Here is a 19,637-nt window from a genome sequence, read left to right as displayed (position 1 = left end):
GATTTGGGATTCAACCACAGCTGGTGGTGGGAGGAGGCCGAAAGTGGTTCCCAAGATTGACACACTTTCTACGAAACGTTGCGGCAAAAACACGTTTCAGACATGAAATTTGGGGCCTCAGAAAAATTCCTGAATGATGTCTGGTATCTTTATGGTTAAGTATTCATTCATGGTTTTTTAAAAGATGTTGACATATGACTTGAATTTCACTACCACTATGACAGATCTCTATAAACTCACCATTCTCTAAGGCAGACAACATTACAATCATAAGGATCCCTTGGACAATTTTGTTTATTAACCATAAAACCCAATTTTGTAGAAATGTAGAAATATAGGTATAAATCACTGTCTTTTCTTAGTGAAGTCCACTTAATTGGCAGCAGATTATAGTTAAGAAATAAACAAGGCATGTTGTGCAATTATAGAAAAATAATCAACGACGCTATATTCCAACACCAGGACGTCAGAAAAAGCTTTATTCCTCGTATACAAGAGCAATTACTATTTTATTTTTATTTTTTTTATTAAAGATGACATACATTTTACCTGTGTACCTGCAACAAGAAAGATAGAGATAGATATATAGATAGAAATCTAGATACACAGATTGTATTTTTTGTGCATATGAACAAATTCTGTCCATCTTTTCACAAATTTTGAGAGTCTTCTTTTATAACTTATGTTTTGTCAGCTATACGTTGTCCCCACAACAGATTCTCTTATTTCTCTTTCTTGAAGTAAAATAAAAGCAGCTTGGATGCAGTTATAAAGGCAAAATATATGATATATACAAAATATGAATATAAATTATTCACGAGGGCATTTTTGTTTTTATATATATATATATATATATATACACACAAAGGACTTTATCAGGTAACCTAACTATAGATTAATTTTATCCATATATTATTTATGCATTATTATTTTTCTTAAATAAGTATTATATATATGTATACTATTATATATATATATATATATATATATATATATATATATATATATATATATATATATAATAAACAAAAATTCCCTCGTGAATATTTTATAAATATCCTCTAATAGCTTATCACATAGTTGTCAGTTATATTATCACATAACTACATCCAAGCTGCTTTTTTTTAACTTCAAGAGGGACGAAGCACAAGTTATAAAAGAAGCCTCTCAAAATTATATATATTATAGAGATAAGAGTTATTATACAGATATTTTATATATATAAGAGAAAAATCCTGGGATCCTTACTGAGCCACACTCAGCTATTCAGTAATATGTTCAACCTGGATCCATGTTTTGTAACTTGTTTTGAATAAAAGTGTCTGTTAAACAAACAGATAAATCTCAGAGAAGGAAAACCACTTCATAAGCTGATTTCTTGGCTGACCTTTGTATGGTGTAACTTCCTGCATTTAACAAAATTCATTTATTGTGGTTTAAAAAGCTCTTCAGTTACTGTGTTTATGCTGTGAAAAAAGGCAGTAAAATGAACGTGATATAAAACAATAGCAAACCTAAAAAAAAAACATGCCTATGTGAGGTCTAGGCACAGCTGAGGAAAAAGCCCATTGAAGTGGCAGGAACAGCTGCAATCTGGGATTTCACTCAGTAATGTAATAAGGTCAAGACCAAGTTAACAATGGTGGACAGGTGGAGATTGTTGGTCTTGGGCTTGCAGGGATCGAATTTTCATTGAAGAGTTACATTTTTGATATAAGCCCCAAATTGGTCTTATGATGACGTCAGCAGCAGGACTATGCTACCTATATGCATCTGTACACATGGTGGAAATGTAAGCATTTGACTTGTCAATAGGCGTGTATATGTTTTATATGCAATATGTGACTTGTAGTCTACCTAACCTTTATTGTTTTATTATCCCTAATATTATACAAATATAATAGTAAGGGTCTTATAGCAGGATGGCACCACAGTGCCATCTACAGACTTAAGCGCGGGCTTCCGTTACCTAGCAACCGTACAATAGATCCAAGCAAACAGAACTGTTAGCTAACTTACTTCCTGCAGGTAAATATCGTAGTTTGATTACATTTTTTATATGAATTTAGTTTTCTAAGAGTATATTTATTTATTTCCGTGACAGAATTAGCATTCAGTTCATTCGAATCTGTTAAAACACTGTTCTATACTGTCTATTATCTTGACCCAGGTAATAGGTCCATTACAACACATTATTATGGATATTAATAATAGTAATAACATTATAAAAATATAATATATAAAATGTAAGAAGTACAGTAAGTGTTTTATAGCAGAAAGGCACCACAGTGCCATCTACAGACTAATGCGCGCGCATCCGTTACCTAGCAACCGTACAACAGATCCAAGCAAACAGACCTAAACGACAACTGTTAGCTAACTTACTTTCTGCAGGTAATTATCACAATTTGATTAAACGTTTTATATGAATTTAGTGTTCTAAAAGTGCATTTATTTATTTCTGTGACAGAATTAGCATTTAGTTAAAACATTGTCTATTTTCTTGACCCAGGTAATAAGAAGTGCATTAAAACCAAGTGCCTTTATGACAGAATGGGAAAAAAAATAAAGAAGGAAGCTGAACCACAACCCAAACAAGGAGTGAGATATCTTCTACTTCGTTAAATTCTTATTGATATCTAGTATATTTGTAATAGTTCATTTTTTAACATATTTATTTGTAATGAATTTAGTTTGAACCTCTGCCTATTGAGAGCAAGAATGCTGCAACGGTGATTCTTATGCTTCAGTCTCCTGAGGAAGAAGTGGTTGTCAAAGCCGTCGAAGCCATTTATAAGTTTGCAGAGAAAGGTCTGCAAGTGTCAAACATGCACATTATCTTACCTTGAAATTGTTCTATGTTGGTCTTTATGTATGTGTGTTTATGGTTGCTGGTGTTTGTTCTAGGTGATGAGAACAAGAGCTCTCTGATGGCTTTAGGGGCAGTGGAACCTCTAACTTGCCTTCTAAAACATGACAGTAAAACTGTTTGCAAAAACGCTTTCATGGCTCTGGGTGTCCTGGTTTCAGACAGTAAGTCAGTTCAGAAATATTAGTGAGTGTTTGTACGTTAAATACACAAAAATGATAACATGATAACAGATAAGTTAAACTCTCATAATGGCTCTTGTTTGCATTTAAACAGAAGATGTCAAACGATTGATCAAGAAACTAAATATTATTCCATCTATCATCACCAAACTGGCACCAGAAGGTACTGTTACATTCTGTTGTGTGTCTGTTTATTTGTCTATCTGTCTGAATGTATGTCTATCTATGAGTATCTATCTATCTGTCTGTTTGTCAGTCAGTCTGTCTAAAATCAGACTTATTTTTTAACTACAGAAGACATTACTGTTCATGAATTTGCCACTCTGCTTTTGGCACATCTGTCTGTGGACATGACATGCAAGGTTCAGATCTTCCATAATGATGGACTGAAACCTCTCCTCACTCTACTGTCCAGCACGGATCCTGATGTAAAAAAACAATCGGTGGAATGCATCTACAATCTTGTTCAGGTACATCAGAAAGATTAGTAACATTTCAGTCTAAGTTTTAAAAAACTGTGCTGTCCAGATGCACTGACACACGAACAGTTCAAATCTAATCCTAATCCTGAACCATTAGGGAGATCTAACTAAATCCAGCAATACTTGTGATACGACTTATTTATGGTTAAATCATTCACATTTGTTTATGTAAGGTGATTATTCTATGTAATAAGCATATTATACTCTTACATTATTATTTATTTATAGAGCAGTGTGGAATTCTTGAATCTGATTAGTCATTAGTTATTAATTTTGTTTAACTGCATGGCACAGACAATAGTTCTAGCTGTAACATTATACTAATGCACTTGTTCTAACATCTTATTGTTTCTATAGTAACATATTTATAGAAATAGAGAGGGAGGCTGATAAGGAACTACTGTTTATCTTTGTAATAACATTGTGGTCATATGACAATATTCCACCTCATGACCCTCAACATGTTCTTGTGCCATATCACATGACCCCAAATCTATTCATATTACAGTCTTTTTTGTGTTGCTTCTAAGTTTTAATCACCAATAATAATTAAAACACTTATATAGCGCTATTATATTTCTATATTTATTTTTTTCAAAATACCATGATAGTGTAATTTTCTTAACAGTTCATTAGAACTGGTGAAGTATGATTTTTTAAAAGTGTTGTGCAGTTCTCTTTGAAAATATTTGCCATTTATACATAAAATATCACAAACATACAGGTCTTTTGAAGTATTTCTTATTATATTACTATGATATTTAATGTATTTATTTTAAACTAAAAACTTTTGTATTTATTTAAGTCTAGGATATTTGAATTTAATTGAAGTTGATCATTAAAATACTGAATATTTTGTGCAAATATCTAAAAATAATAATACAAAAACATTTGCATTTTATATCTATATGTATAAGTAATGTTTATAATGTGTATAATCAGTAGTTTTCTCCATCCTTAGGAAATTTCTAGTCGGGTTGCAGTGCATACATTCAACGGAATCCCCCCACTGCTGGAGCTGCTGAGCTCTGAATTTCCCATCATTCAGCAGTTTGCTCTGCGCACCCTAGAGACCATCAATAAGGACAGAGACAGTCGAACAGCATTCAGAGAACAGAATGGATTTGCTAGAATCCTGGAGTTTCTCACAAAGAAAGTGAGCTTGTGAACCGTAAATTGTTATGTGTTTAAAAACAATCACAGCTTGTTTTGCTGTATTACAGGAATGGCTATTTTCAGCTACTGTGTCTCATGGAATGTGTTGCATCATTTGTAAGATGTGCAACACCAGAATGCATTGCATAAGTGAATATTAGATCATATAACCATAGTTATGATCTGTTAATGACCTAAAAAAAATAGATATTATTACAGAGTAAACTTATTTTCCAAATTTTTTTTTTTCAATTTCCATTCAAGTTACCTGCCATTTTTACCAGATGAATTCAATTCCTATTCATTCTGACCCCTTTCTTAAAAGCCATCCTTTCCAATATTCTGCCAGTTTCCATAATTGAACCCTCACACTGGCACTGCTATTTAATATGGCTTTTAATATTCTTATTGGAAAACTGAAGCTGTAGACAGGTTCTGTGATCTATATGACCTGTACAGTAATAGAGTGTGTTTGGCATATCATTCTACCACAAATGTCAATAGTGTAATTGCTTTTCTTATATATAATCACAAAAAGACTGTTTTTTTTACTGTGTTCTTATTTTGCTGATGTTATAAATCACGCTGTCAATCTTGGTAGGAGTTTAGTGACCTCCATGTGGAAGCTCTGAAAGTCATCTCAAATTGTATGGAGGACACTGAGTCCATGCAGCTGATTCAGGAGAATGGAGGCCTGGAGAACTTGCTGCAATTTCTCATTACACCCACTGCTCATGATATCCAGGCTACTGCGGTTGAAACTATCAGCAAAGCAGCGCAGAGTAGTATGCAAGCACAAACACTAATAAAATACTACTATATAAAACCTACTACAGTACCTGTAGACTAATCCAAGATGACTCATCAGTTGAAGAGTCAATGAAGAGAACATTATGATGAGCTGGAATATCTATTCAAAATTCTAACAAAAGTTCAGACACATAATTTGTATCACTTAACTTTTACAGATTTCTCTGATACAAAAATTGCATGCCGGTGAACATTTACCTTCCTTTTGCTTTATCAGTGTTGTATTAAAATGCTGTGCTGCATTATCTAGGTGAAAATCGAAAGATCCTGCATGAGCAAAATGTTGAAAAGGCCATCACTGAATTGCTTGCAGTGGAGAACGACAGCATACGTACTGCTGCATGCCAGGCAGTGTCAGCCATGAGCAAGAACCTGAGCAGCAGGGACACTTTCAGACAATTTGGTATTATCTTTCCAATTCCCCAAATGCAGTGGATAAGCTAAGAGAAGTTCCATGGGGTCTATGTTTTTGTGAAAAACGAGCACTGATTTGCAAGAAAAATTGAGCAGTGATTAAAAATGTTGTATAATTGTTTTGGGAAGCAATTCCTTTTATTAGTAGTGTAGTTAGCAGTGTCAGTCTGTTCTCGTACTTGTATCCGACAGTTGTGTTGATTGCCACAAAGCAAACTTTGAGTGTGTGTTTCAGATGGGATCAGACTTATTGTGCAGCTGCTAAACAGTGAGGGAGATAGGGTAAAAGAGGTTGCAGCAGAAGCCTTATCAAGCCTTACCCACGCAAACCAGCCGAATGCATAGTGAGTGCATGTTCAGAGACACTACATGTTGTCAGTAAGACTAAAGCAGCTCTCTACTGCAAAGTCATAAACATTTTCAGCTGAAATGTACAAGTTAGAATTTATGTTGAATTTGCAAGTGAAAAGGGACTGTCATCAAACGGGGCCTTGTGGTTGGATTGTTAGTGAAAACATGGTTAGTTTTTTATTTACATTACTACAAGTAATGTAGTAAAGTAATGATTCATGTCATATATGTGTCAAATACACACACTTCTTGTAAGAAGTACGAAAACAGTCCTCTTGATACATTTATGTTTGTGATTGCTGCTTGCTGGGATGTGCACTGCATGATGGTCTTTCTGACTACTTGGGTCAAGTCAAATCAAGAGGCTTTAGCCACATAGCCACAGACCTACTTGTGTATATTCTTCCTGGACCCCCAGGAGACTGCACTTTTTAAAAGGTTTTAGGAAGGTTTTAATACTAAAGTATAATAATGTTGCACTTTTTTGTCCTCTCTCACTCAGTGCTGTTTATGAAGCAGAAGGAGACAAGCTTCTTGTCCAGCTTCTACAGAATGGCTCTCCTCAAGCAGTAGTACATGCAACAGCTGTTCTGATCAACATGGCATCACAGGATGTGATCCGCTCTCGCATTATCTCCCACGGAGCCATCCAGGCATTACTGAAACCCCTCAACTCCACTGATAAACCCACACTCACCAACGTCACTCAGGCTGTAGCTGCACTCACTTGTGATGCAGAGGGAAGGGCTGAGGTATGACTCTATTGATACGTCACCACTATACAGAAAACTTTACTACACTAATGACTGGCATGCCCTTTTGAACAGCTGAACAACTGTACTTTCCAAAATTATTGATACTTTTTATTACATGAATAATTTCATATTTTGTAACATGCACTCTGTTTAGGTCCAAATAACAAATTATATTTTTTAACAAAATTAGAACAACACTCAAAATGATTGAAGAATCTATGGATGATAATCAGTCAAATCATTTATGATCCCTCAAAATGAAATTTGAGAAAAGACCATAAAGGAAATTCGTAGTAGCACAAATAACACATAACACAAATATGGAAATGCATTCATTCATATAAAATAATAACCTACACATAAGATAGCATGTATTTCTAAAAAGATTTTTTAAATAAGAGTCTTTTTCTTCCTTTTTTTCAATTACTCATTCACCCTCCCACCTGTGCACACACTCCTACCATCAGGATTAGACCTGATGTTTCAAGAGTTGTGTATGTGCATGATTAAGATTTTTTTTCTTGGTATAGTTAAGAAGTGTTGGAGCTTTGCCACAACTGGTTAATCTGCTAACATCAAAGGATCCTGATATTCGGCGAAATGCATGCTGGGCAGTGACTGTGTGTGCGAACGATGAGCCAACAGCCACAGAAATGTGCAGATTAGGGTGAGATCATATTTAACATTAATTTTCATACTAATATATACTGTAAAAATTATCAGGTGACAGTTTTCCATAGCCACAATTAACCCCACAAAACACAATGTAAAGTATAACTAATGTTTAAATCAAATTAGATTTTTCAACATATAAATGCAGTGGTACTCCTTGGCATAGACTTACCAAGCAACTTACCAAGGGAGAGGATGGTTTGACTCCTTGTGTTTAATTTGTAAAACCAGCAGAGGGCATTAAAGCTCAACTATTAAAATACTCTAGTTCAGCACTCTTTATTAGAGCTAATCGTGCCTTAAAATTATTATTGTAAATTCTGCCAGCGTACCCTTTACTTTTCCGTTACTTCATATGAGTCTTGTTTTGTTTTCTATTCATGCTTTAAATGCCTGTTGCATTGGTACTGCAGGGCTTTGGAGATCCTCCAGGAGATCAACTCCTCACTGAGCCGTAAGAATAAGTTCAGTGAGGCAGCCCTGCAGAGGCTCTTGGATAGTAACCTCTCTCTAAAATACAGCCTTACAGGATGTCTCCTCTCCACTGATATCACTACTGACGGGTTCTATGATCCAGGACAGGTAAATAAAGTTGTTTCAGTCCAGATACAATGAATCCTCCCTGGGTAATAAAGTCATCTTCCCTGAGGCAGTCAGATTACTCAACACTCTGCTGCCGCTCAACACTCACCTGGGTTAGTCAAACTCCTAACACAGTCTGACTTTTGAATGTACTTTTGAATGCTGGATAAGACACTTTATATTTATAGTTACAGCACATGTTCTGTGTATTTTTGTCCTGTATGTTTACTGTCTTGCACTCACACTACTGTGTATTTGCATATCATGGAGTCTTGTGTACTGTTATGGGTTGCCATATGGGTTTGGAGAAACAATATTCCATTTCACTGTAAACAATCTATATAGAGGAATGACAGTGAAATCCCGCTTGATACCCCACATGTAGTAGATCACCAAAGCATGTTTGGTGTTTGAGGTTTGTACATTTAATTTAGCACAGGAGCATCCAGGCTTCTGTGACCTACATCTCTATCTTGTTGAAAATCATTCTGATACATGATATCATGGTTTTGCTTTATATGCTTCAGATAACATTAAACTCATTCATTCAGGATCCAGAGTCTTTCCCTGGACCAGGTTGGAATAAACACTGGATGGAATAGCAGTCTATCACAAGTCACACGAACATGAAACTGTGTGAACTAACTGAGGTTCAAAAGAAAGCTATATTATCTTCTGCATTTCTGTATTTCAAGCTACCCATAATAGCTGTTCAGAAGTGCCTTCATTCCTTCCTGATTACCTTATTAGCATAGCTATTATCTTTCTCTGTGTTAGTACTGTGAATGCTGGCAATCAACTTGCGTGCAATGGTATCAAATAGCGGTATGTAGAAAAAAAAAAACTTCCAGCCCATATGATATGAGAGCTAAGTTATTAAATACTATGTCATAAACTGCATCTGTATCTAAGATACATTATTGAGCAAGTGAATATGTCTTGTGACAGATATTTACAGTAAAGATCTCAGCTGTTAGCTTTTCAGAGGTGTTTAACTCTAATCAGTATCATGCCTGTCTGTTCCATTTCCCCTCATAGACCAAAGATGGTCAAAGGGTTCCTGATCTTGAAGATATAGCAAAGCAGGTTATCAATCAGCGCCGAGCAGTCATAGCAGTTAATGGAAACCCCCCAGATGAGTATGTCAATGTTTTGGATATGAATTTGGTTTCTTAAATTTGTAGTACATACAGTAATCTATAAATACATGTATGTCTGAACGCATTCTTCATAGTAGTAATTCAATGCTGCCATAACGTTAGTCTAGTGACAGCTATGTTGTAGATGACATTTTAGGTTACTAAATCTCTGTGTTTGACCAGTGCAGTTTCACCACTGTATGTTTTTTTTTTACATGGCTTGTGAATTCAGTTCAAAACATCAACATATTTAGTTGTCATCAAAAGAAGTAACATAGTAAAATATGCCATTGTCATAGTTTCTGACAGATGTGAGGCAAGAAATTAATATCTATAAATAGAAAAAAGAGCAGTTAGGATCGAACAATGCATTATAAACTACTTGGCCAGTGGTATGTGGCCACCTGACCATCACACCCATATTTACACCTTCCCCGAAATTTTGCCACAAAGTTTGAAGTGTAAGTATAATGGCCATGTGTCCACAAAGCTTTGGAAATATAATATATTAAGGTCTTATAAGAATAATAAAAACTGATATGAAGCAAACAATTACACACACTTAAAGAGAGCTGTATTTTTTTTAAGCCACTTGTTTCCTTTAAATACCAAACAAGTTAATTTGACAATTTAAGTTTGTTCATCTGTCGGTAAATTGAGCTTTATTTGGGCAACTCGTGCTTATACTATCTATTTTTAGTTTTTCCTTCAAAGGCATTTCAGGGAAGAAAAGGAACACTGGAGCATCTCTGTTGATGATGTGTTACAGATGTTTCAGTGAAATATGAACTCCAATGAAAAGAAATACTGCAAAAGAAAACCCTGAAAAAACACTTATACCTTACAGTTGTGTTTCTTGATAACAGAAACTATAAAGTATGGTCCAATACTCTTTTTTGCTTACTTATAATTTGTTTAATATTTTTTATTTAAGTATTGTGGGTGCAATACATGGAAAATAACAAAATTACACAAAATAACATGCCTGGATTATCCTCCCATTTCTCTGCCATTCTAAAACAAGTCAATTTAACCCTCTAATTATCTAATTTAAAAAATATTTTATGTTTATTTCCCAAATTAGTATAGCATTTACACCACAGTGGAGGTGCCACAATGGCCATGTGCCCTTTGTGTAATACAATTATTATTATATTATTATATATATTATATTATTATAATTATAATTATTACAGAAACTATCATACAGCTTAAGTTGTAGAAATGTAAACTTTATGGCCTCTGTTTTTGTGCTTTTTCTCAGGACAATTACTGATTCACAAGAGAAGGGGCAGCAGCAGAGTCCTACAGAAAGTCAGATCTCGACTGTAATGAGCAGCCAAGGGAGCATCAAAACAACTAGGTATATAACTGCATGTGTGTGTCTCTTCATTTAAGCTCGCATGTTTGCATACTTCAAGTTTTGCTCCTCCTTCAACTTTTATTTGCACAACCAACATAGAGTAATGTATTTACATACCTGATGAAATGCTAATATTTTGCACTACAAAGTTCAAAGTGTTAGCTCACATCACTGAACGCTGTCCACAGAAATAGCTGTGCATTTTAAAACCTAAAATATCTGACTTTACCTTTTGCTCCTGATTGGTGTCCGTAATGTACCTTCATTCTCACATAATCTGTCAGTCATAAGAATATAATGGAAGATATAATAGAATCACTTCTGTTACCTTGTGCTGGTTGGAACGTCCCAGCGGCTCTTCATCTCACTGAGTTACCGAATGCAAACATACTACTCACATTCTCTCATGTCTTTCTATATTTTTTAGTAAATCAAAAGCCAAAGGGGCGCAGGAGGACGAGATTCAGAGTCTTGACATTGAGTGTAAACCCCAGGAGGAAGCAGTAGTAGAGAAGCCATGGACACTGCCATATGATGCTCAGTTGAATAATCTGATCAAAGAGACCTTCAGATCTGTCATGCCCTTACATGATGAGGTGGAAATGTACACTGCCCTGGCAAAGTGAGTTCAAAAATACCTAACCAAGGAATAGAAAGTCTTCATATGGTTGAAATGTAAGCTTCATATGGATTTTGGTAAAGCCAAATGTGTGATGTGTGGTAAATGTTCCTCTTAGGTTGGTGTGTGATGCAATGGGGGGGCCAATAGATATTGAGCAACAATATGATTTTCTTTGGGAGCTTCACCTGAGTGAGCTGAAGGTTGAGATGCAGTCAAACATCATTCCTATCGGCAAGATCAAAAAGGGAACCTACTACCACAGAGCCTTACTCTTCAAGGTATTGATTTAGTCCTCTATCCCTTAACAATCCTGTTTTATTCCTTATGTCAGTCTTTAAATTTTATAGCAGTAAAACTACTTTTTAGAAAACATCCCTGGACAAAAAAATTGTCTCAGTTTAATTTATTTCATAATACATGGTTATGCCTCCTACCACCTTAATAACAGCACTAAGTAAAAATTTCACTATTGCAGTGAATTATAGTTAATGATGCTCCGTAGAGATGGTGGTTGATTTGCTCAGCATATCCATTAACTAAAAAGTATAATGCATTTATAATTGAACAAAATATGAAATTACCACCTGACTGCTGTAGGGACTGATTAGGTCAGGGTCTTCCCAGCTTTGCTAACAGGTTAAAAATATATACACAATCATCATGGGTTATGAATGTCAACAAATCGCAACAAGGGGTTTGAATCCCAATGTAAGTTTTATTTTTAAAAAGCCAGACATTTCAAAAGGGCAACACAAATTAAAAATTGAGACTAAGTAAAGTAAACAGCAAATAGAATACACTATGTAAGGACTCAACCTCAAACTAACACAGAACTGAGTCAAGGCCAGTAAAGTTACAGATACTAAGGTGTAAAAAAAAATCACTAGCTGAAAGTAGGACTGAGACTTCAGGGTCTCCGGGCTTGTTGTAATTTTGAAGAGAATAGTTATCGATATAAATGTGAACGGGCATAGTGAGTGGCCTTGAGGTTTTTTTATGGTGCTGAGGATTTTAGGAAATGGAGTTAATGGGTTTAAATGAGGCTTGCAATGACGAGACAATGAAATGTTAGTAATGATAACAATTACCAAGACTTGCTTAGCTTAACATCTAGGTGGAGAATCTGACAGAACAAATGCAAAGTAAAATTTACATTGACAAGGACAAGCTTGTTAATCATAACAAGTGTTGTAATTTTTCTAACACTGCTGGATTTTTATGCATAACTATTTCTAGTGTATTAACACACTGTGGACTACAGGTTTTATCAGACAGAATTGGCTTGAGCTGCAGTCTGGTGAGAGGAGACTACAATCGTGCCTGGAATGAAGTTCTGCTCCCCTCCACCACCACAAGAGCTACTGGATTATACCCTCATCTTCAGACTTACATCATAGATCTTATGCACAAGCCTGGAACCCTTATAACGTGTGAAACACCTGCTGCTGAACAGTACCAGACAATCTAATAAAAACACATTATTTTATAGTTTATAGCTTTTACTATGGCCATCTTAGCTTTATACATTATATTTGTAATGAGCATAAAGATAATCCTGTTCAATCAACAATTAATCCTTCAACTGGCTTGTATTATGTTTTTATAACTGACAGATATTTCATTCTGATGCTGACATAATTGAATTAAATATCATTGGTCTCAAAGGATAGTTTACTTACTAAATAAAAGAGAATAATGTTGTTTAAGGTAACTGTGTAATAATTTACACATGCAGTTTGAATGATGATAATCTGGAAGCTATATGTGCCATCATCTATAGAAAAACTGTACATACAATTTATTTATTTTTCAATTTATTTTCCTTTTTTTCTCTATTTTTATTTACATATGTGTATTTTTTTATTGTCTGTGTGTTGTCTGTGTACTTTAAGCGTATGACACTAAAACAAATTCCTTGTACGAGTCTTCTGATTCTGATTCTGATTCTGATGTCCTTTACTTGTAATAATAATTCCAGTAGAAAGGAAGATGGTTGAGATGCCATCTACATTTGAGTGAGCAATAAATAACATTTGGTGGAAATTTCGGTGGCATGGTGGCTTAGTGGATAGCACGTTCACCTCACACCTCCAGGGTTGGGGGTTTGATTCCTGCCTCCGCCTTGTGTGTGTGGAGTTTGCATGTTCTCCCCGTGCCTCGGGGGTTTCCTTCAGGTACTCCGGTTTCCTCCCCCGGTCCAAAGACATGCATGGTAGGTTGATTGGCATCTCTGGAAAATTGTCTGTAGTGTGTGAGTGAATGTGTGTGTGTGCCCTGTGATGGGTTGGCACTCCATCCAGCCTTGATGCCCGATGACACCGGGGGCACAGGCTCCCCGTGACCCGAGGTAATTCGGATAAGCGGTAGAAAATGAATGAATAAATGAATGGTGGAAATTTCACTTTCATGGCTTATTTTAGTCATCCATTTGATGTGTGTATTAAATCAGCCAGTGCTGCAGATATTCCTCAAAGATGTTCTGTTAACTATTTAGCTAAATGTTTGTTTACTGACCATCTGACCATCACACACATCTGTGGATCTCCGAACTGCTGCCACAAAGTTTGAAACACACAGCTGTATAGGATTTTTTTGTATTCTGTAGCATTTAACTTTATGACTTAACTTTACTCTTCAATTTTTAAGATTTAACTTTACTGGATCAAGGATGTCTGACCATGTTCCAACATGACAATGACCCTTGGTACCAATGCAAGCTCCATGAAGATATGATTTGCCAAGTGATCTTCAGAGTCCTGTACAGAGACCGTTTAACCTCCACCACACTGAACTCTATTGGGATGAACTGAAACACTGTCTGCACCTCCTCAACCAACATTAATGCCTGATCTCACTAATGCTCTTGTGGCTAAATGAGCAAAAATCCCCACAGCCACACTCCAACATCTAGTGGAATGCTTCCCAGAAGAGTGGTGTACAGTAAAGGGGAACTAAGCCTGGAACTGGATATTCAAAACACATCGCTAGTTATGGCTAGGTGTCCATAAATCCTTGGCCATATAGTGTGCTTCCTGAAGGACGTCCCACATATTTACAAGCTGGGTATATCTCTATTTCTTAAGAGTTTCAATTTAATTTGTCCCAAAGTTGTTCAGTTTTTACCAGGCCGGTCTCATGGTGCTTTTTTAACCTTGAAACATGACTTTTACAAGTTAAACTTAACCCGAAAGCTGACCTGCCAAATAATAATAAAAAAAAAGAATTTTTTTTAATGTGTGCAGTAATTATAGTATATTTTGGCTGAAAAATACAACAGGAGTAAAGCTGTTATTCTAACAGTGTGTATTTGTGTACATATCATAACTACTTAATATGTGACAATGTCACTAGATCAGTTTAAACATCAGTTTTAAAATCAGGCATCAGTAAAACTAAACGAGATAAAAGATAAAATCAAAAGTAACATTGACTAACTGGCGTTAATTATTAATGTAAGCGGCTGGCTTTTCCATGTTAGCTTCATCATAAGCATGGATACAAACCACTGTAGGTTTTTATCAACTCTGACCGAGAAGCATTATCAGCTATAAACAAGGTTTTGACCATTGGTTGTTGAACGAGGGAGGGAATGTAGGTCAAATAACAGTGAAAAACTCATTTCAGTCTCACTGAGTTCATTCGCTGTGCATTAATTCAGCTTGGGTCTGCAGTAAGTCTCTACATGGAAACATGGCACGTCTCCTGGTGCGACTTTCGTCTGTACTTTACAATGGAGCTTCCACTCACTCAGTTTTGTCTAAGAGCCGGTCTGTGCTGATCCGACCACTAGGCACAGCAACAGGTGAGGAACATCTTTTTTCCAAAAATAAAAGTGAGCATTATTTAAAATATTCAAAATAAATTATAATGCAAGCCTAAAATATAATTTTTATCTAAATTTGAACTGAACGATTTAGATGAAGGTGTGATTGTCAGCAATGTCTATGTCCACATGTCGTAAAAAATATCCTCAGTGACCCTCAGAGTAGGATGCATGAGCAATAATAGAACATGGCTATGATTGTCTGTACAAAGTGCAAAGTCACTTTCACAAGGGAAAATACTGTAAACAATATTGGTCATGCATGCAAATTTAGGGGCTGCAGTAAACAATTATTTGCTTTCATCTAATGAATTATTCAATTTTGTATATATTTTTTATGTATGATTTTATGTATCAGTATTCTTTATTCAGAGAAACTGTTTTCATAAAAGGGGAACTAATCATTTCGGCCTTGAGTCTTTTTTATTATGTACTTTCTGGCCACTCAAACATCAGATTAATTGTATGGATTGTATGGATCTGGATTGTATGGATCCCTAGATGTGCAGCACAATTCTTTAGTTTGTTGCAGTTACGCAACAGGTCTCTGGACTGACCAAAAGCAAGTCGAAGTATTATTCCTCCTTTTTTTAGGCTACAGGACAAGTTCATATTGAGTTAACAACACACAACATTTTAGAAAATATGATTTTAGGAAAATATCATATGGATATGAACATGATAAATATGATAAATCTTTTAAATTGATTTTGAAGACAAAGTGTAAGACATTGTCCTTACAGAGCCAAGTGATGTGTCTTCAAATATAAAAGCTACTTAAAGTTACTTAGTTCAGAAATTCAGGACATTTAACACTGGTTTACCAGAAAAGGAGGTGGGGCATTTAGAAGGAATATTTCCTTTATATATTCTGGACTTCTTGATGAGTATTGGTGCCTATTTTTCGGATTTCCACTGTTTTTGTTGAACTGCCACAATAAGTGATTTATTAGAGAATGTTAGAATAGAAAAAAACATTTTGCATGACAATGTTCCCACCACTAGATAATCAATCTAATATTAAAACAAGTTTATTTTTAATACTATCTATATATTTATGTAGAGAAACCATTAGTTTTTATTAAGATATATTCTATACAAATTTAGTAGTATTTACTCAAATATCCTACAAGTTCACAAATCACTGCTATACTTTTCTTTGCAGATCTTCTCTCTTTGACACGTTACGAGGTTTGTGTGGACTGGAAGAAGAAGCTAACTCCAGAACAGTATGTAGTCACTAGAGAAAAAGGCACTGAGGTGGTAAGTGTGTGTCTGTCATAGAGGAGCCATTTTATTGCAGCAAGCAGCACATATTTATTAACCTGACACACTTTATTTATTAATCAGCCATGATTCTGATTTTTGTTTGTTCGCTTGTTTTTGCTTTTCTCCCAGCCATTCAGTGGAATCTATCTGAACCATAATGATGTGGGCATGTATCACTGTGTGTGCTGCGATATACCACTCTTCAGGTAACACAAATGCGAATCATTTACATCAAAAGAACAGTACAGTAAAAAACAGTCTTCTTTGTATAAAGAATACTGATTTCACTCTACATCTGAAAACAGTCATTCGTGAAATCGTGATTCTTCCCGACATTCCCTTATTCCATATTTACCTTAGCTACCATTTCCTCTAGAGAGTTTGAAAAGGGACATACTGGATTCTGCAGTGAACTTTTACTTAGTTAACTTTCAGCAATTGTTCTTAATACATCATTAAATTGAGAATTGCCATCTGCAATGAGCAATGAGCAAAGGCATTTGTTTTATTGTGAACGTCAACATTATGTTCACCATATATTAGTGGATCTTTCCTGCTTCAACATCCTTGTATGTATTTATGTTACTGAGTTACTAAGTCAGCAGATCTAGTTAACTGGATGATTCCCCAGTCACAAAGCCATTTGTCAAGTGACATCTGCAATTGCAGGTAATCCTTTTTTATTGTCTCAGTTACAAATGAGAACAAATCTTTACTAAAATCACAGCTCTGAATCGAAATATGACTCTGGAACGGGATGGCCGTCTTTCTTTGAAGCTCATGGTACGTGGCAGAGAGACGAGAGTCAGGCCAACATTATCCGCAGACCTGATAACTCGTTAGGAAGCCCAGGAACAGAAGTCATCTGCAAACAGGCAAGTGACTGAAGCAAGAACTTTAATACAGATTGCATGACAATAAGAAGGTATTTAACTAACTGCTTGGTGTTGTTTTGACAGCAAACTGTCATTTGGATTTCATATGAATAGTTACTTAATTATACACTAACCACCACTATTTATTTATTTATTTATTTATATAATTGCACTATAATTATATGGCGATATTATATTACAAATTTTATATAAAAATTCCAGGTTTCATCTCCTTCTTAAAATGACATTTTTCAGAAATTCATTTTTTTTAAATCAGAGAAAATTGTCGCATTTTTTTCCCAAAACATTGCCTTTAGATATAAAAATGAGATTTTGACTATGTATGCACAAAAAATGCACAAAGTTTGCATAAAATAAAGAAAATTGATTTGTGTATATATTATACTGACACATAAATCACATCATTAAAATGACACATTAAATTACATCAATAAAAGAAAAGAAGCTAATATATAATGTAATATACATGACTTCAGTTATTCAGTTGTGCTTCAGTTAGATCAGTTAGGGATTTTAAGTGGATAAAATCTCTGACATTAACATAGTAATGCTGAGCTTTGACCAAGTAAAAAAAATGACCAAAGTGAACAAAAAAGATTGTTGCTACCTGTTATGTCATCCATTAAACAATATGTTCATAATTTTCTTCTTCAAATAGCTTATATATAACAATGCTTTTGTTATACAGATTTGATCTCATCCTCTTTGTTGTTTTTATTTCGGCAGTGTGATGCTCATCTCGGCCATGTGTTCAATGACGGTCCGGATCCAACAGGCCAGAGATTCTGCATAAACAGTGCAGCACTGAATTTCAAGCCCAGAGAAGACTAATTTGATCTCATAGACAAACACTATTATCATTTCTTATCCAGATATTCAAGCTACAAGAGTTCAAACATACTCTGAATGAATTGTGGAGGACTGGGTGTCTTTATGCCTATATGCTGATATCTGTGAATGAATGTGTGCTCAAGTTTGACTGGTTTATTTTAGTCTTTTTCTGTATATGTTTAATGCGTTTTTACCATAGTGGGACTGTTCATAGAAATGTTCAAGATCTCATCTATTACATTTATTCATAAATCAATCAGAACATGTCTTTCCTACACTTTTTGACTAAAAAACCATGCCTCTTTATATGTAGGAAAAATGGAGGTTATAGGGGTCACTTGACATGACAATCATTTTCCAGCCTGGCTGCTGCTGACAGGCTAGAGAATGATGTGTGTAACAGAGAAACAGGTCAAGTTTAAACCCCTTTTGTCTGCTCCATTAACAGTATTTACATAACATAACAACATTCAATTCAAATCAATTAATTTTATTTGCATAGTGCTTCTAACAATTCACATTGTCTCAAAGCAGCTTTACAGAAGTATAGAAAAAAAAATATTTTTGTATTATTATTATTAATACATTTAAAGTTTAAAATTAATTTTAAAATATTAATTTAAAACTTAAAATACATCTCTAACATCTATCCCTTGTGAGATAGCTGAAGGCGACGGTAAGAAGCCTTGAGAGGAACCAGACTCAGAAGGAAATCTCATCCTCATTTGGGTGACACTGGACAGTGAATAATGTCAATGGAAACATAACAGCATTACATTATACTCTGTGGAAAAACTAAATTTTGAAATTAATTGTTTTGTTGTTTGCCTTAAGAAAGCAACACTATGTCCATCTTCCTTGGGATATGCATGTAGAGTCACTGCTCACATCCTACGGTGTCGCTGAGGTCTACAATTTTCTTGTCCACAAGCTTGAGAATGCTGAATGTTGTAGTCTGATTAGCTTAACTCTATAAATCCGTTTCACTAGGAAAGCAAACAATAAAACTCTTTGACACGTTGAGACTTTCAACGTGTCAAAGAGTAACCCAATCACCCAGTAATCATCAGTAGGATGATTACTGGGTGTGGCACAGTGGGCAGCATTGCTCCACAATTTCCCATAGTTCCCCACTTCAGCCTTAAGCTTGCTTTCTGTATATAGTTTTCATTCTGTTCAGAATGAAACAATCACATTCACTTTATTGTTTATAAGTAATTATCATACATCTGCCATCAATTAGGTTATCCTTCTTATCTCCAAATAATCATTTCTGTAGGATGTTTTTCACATCATCTTGGTTTCAGCCGAGCACTACAGCCATGGTATACAAAGCGCTTACAAAAGCATGCATGGTATGGTATCACTTGATAGGTAAAGAAGAATTTCCAAAACCTTTGATTTACCATGTAACCCCATAAA

General features: G+C 35.1%; 2 protein-coding genes across 2 annotated transcripts; both read left to right on the top strand.

Annotated features, from left to right (window-relative positions):
- The first annotated feature begins 13 nt into the window (after window positions 1–13).
- armc3 (armadillo repeat containing 3) lies at window positions 14–13,180 on the top strand. The gene is made up of 17 exons (XM_060861615.1): window positions 14–154; window positions 2,513–2,601; window positions 2,694–2,811; window positions 2,908–3,033; window positions 3,146–3,214; window positions 3,346–3,521; window positions 4,495–4,689; window positions 5,290–5,473; window positions 6,148–6,256; window positions 6,766–7,015; window positions 7,549–7,685; window positions 8,104–8,272; window positions 9,311–9,411; window positions 10,676–10,774; window positions 11,202–11,396; window positions 11,512–11,674; window positions 12,658–13,180. The coding sequence occupies exons 1-17, from the start codon at window positions 103–105 to the stop codon at window positions 12,862–12,864; spliced, it is 2,439 nt and encodes an 812-aa protein (XP_060717598.1). The 5' UTR covers window positions 14–102; the 3' UTR covers window positions 12,865–13,180.
- A 1,832-nt stretch (window positions 13,181–15,012) lies between these two features.
- Window positions 15,013–18,471, top strand: msrb2 (methionine sulfoxide reductase B2). The gene is made up of 5 exons (XM_060861877.1): window positions 15,013–15,198; window positions 16,385–16,482; window positions 16,618–16,694; window positions 17,216–17,363; window positions 18,111–18,471. The coding sequence occupies exons 1-5, from the start codon at window positions 15,087–15,089 to the stop codon at window positions 18,213–18,215; spliced, it is 540 nt and encodes a 179-aa protein (XP_060717860.1). The 5' UTR covers window positions 15,013–15,086; the 3' UTR covers window positions 18,216–18,471.
- The last annotated feature ends 1,166 nt before the right edge of the window (window positions 18,472–19,637 follow it).

The sequence above is a fragment of the Tachysurus vachellii genome, chromosome 25 (genome assembly GCF_030014155.1).
Source record: "Tachysurus vachellii isolate PV-2020 chromosome 25, HZAU_Pvac_v1, whole genome shotgun sequence".
Classification (NCBI taxonomy): domain Eukaryota; kingdom Metazoa; phylum Chordata; class Actinopteri; order Siluriformes; family Bagridae; genus Tachysurus; species Tachysurus vachellii.
The sequence above is the reverse complement of the archived record's forward strand: the minus strand, read 5'-3'. Positions and strand labels throughout refer to the sequence as shown.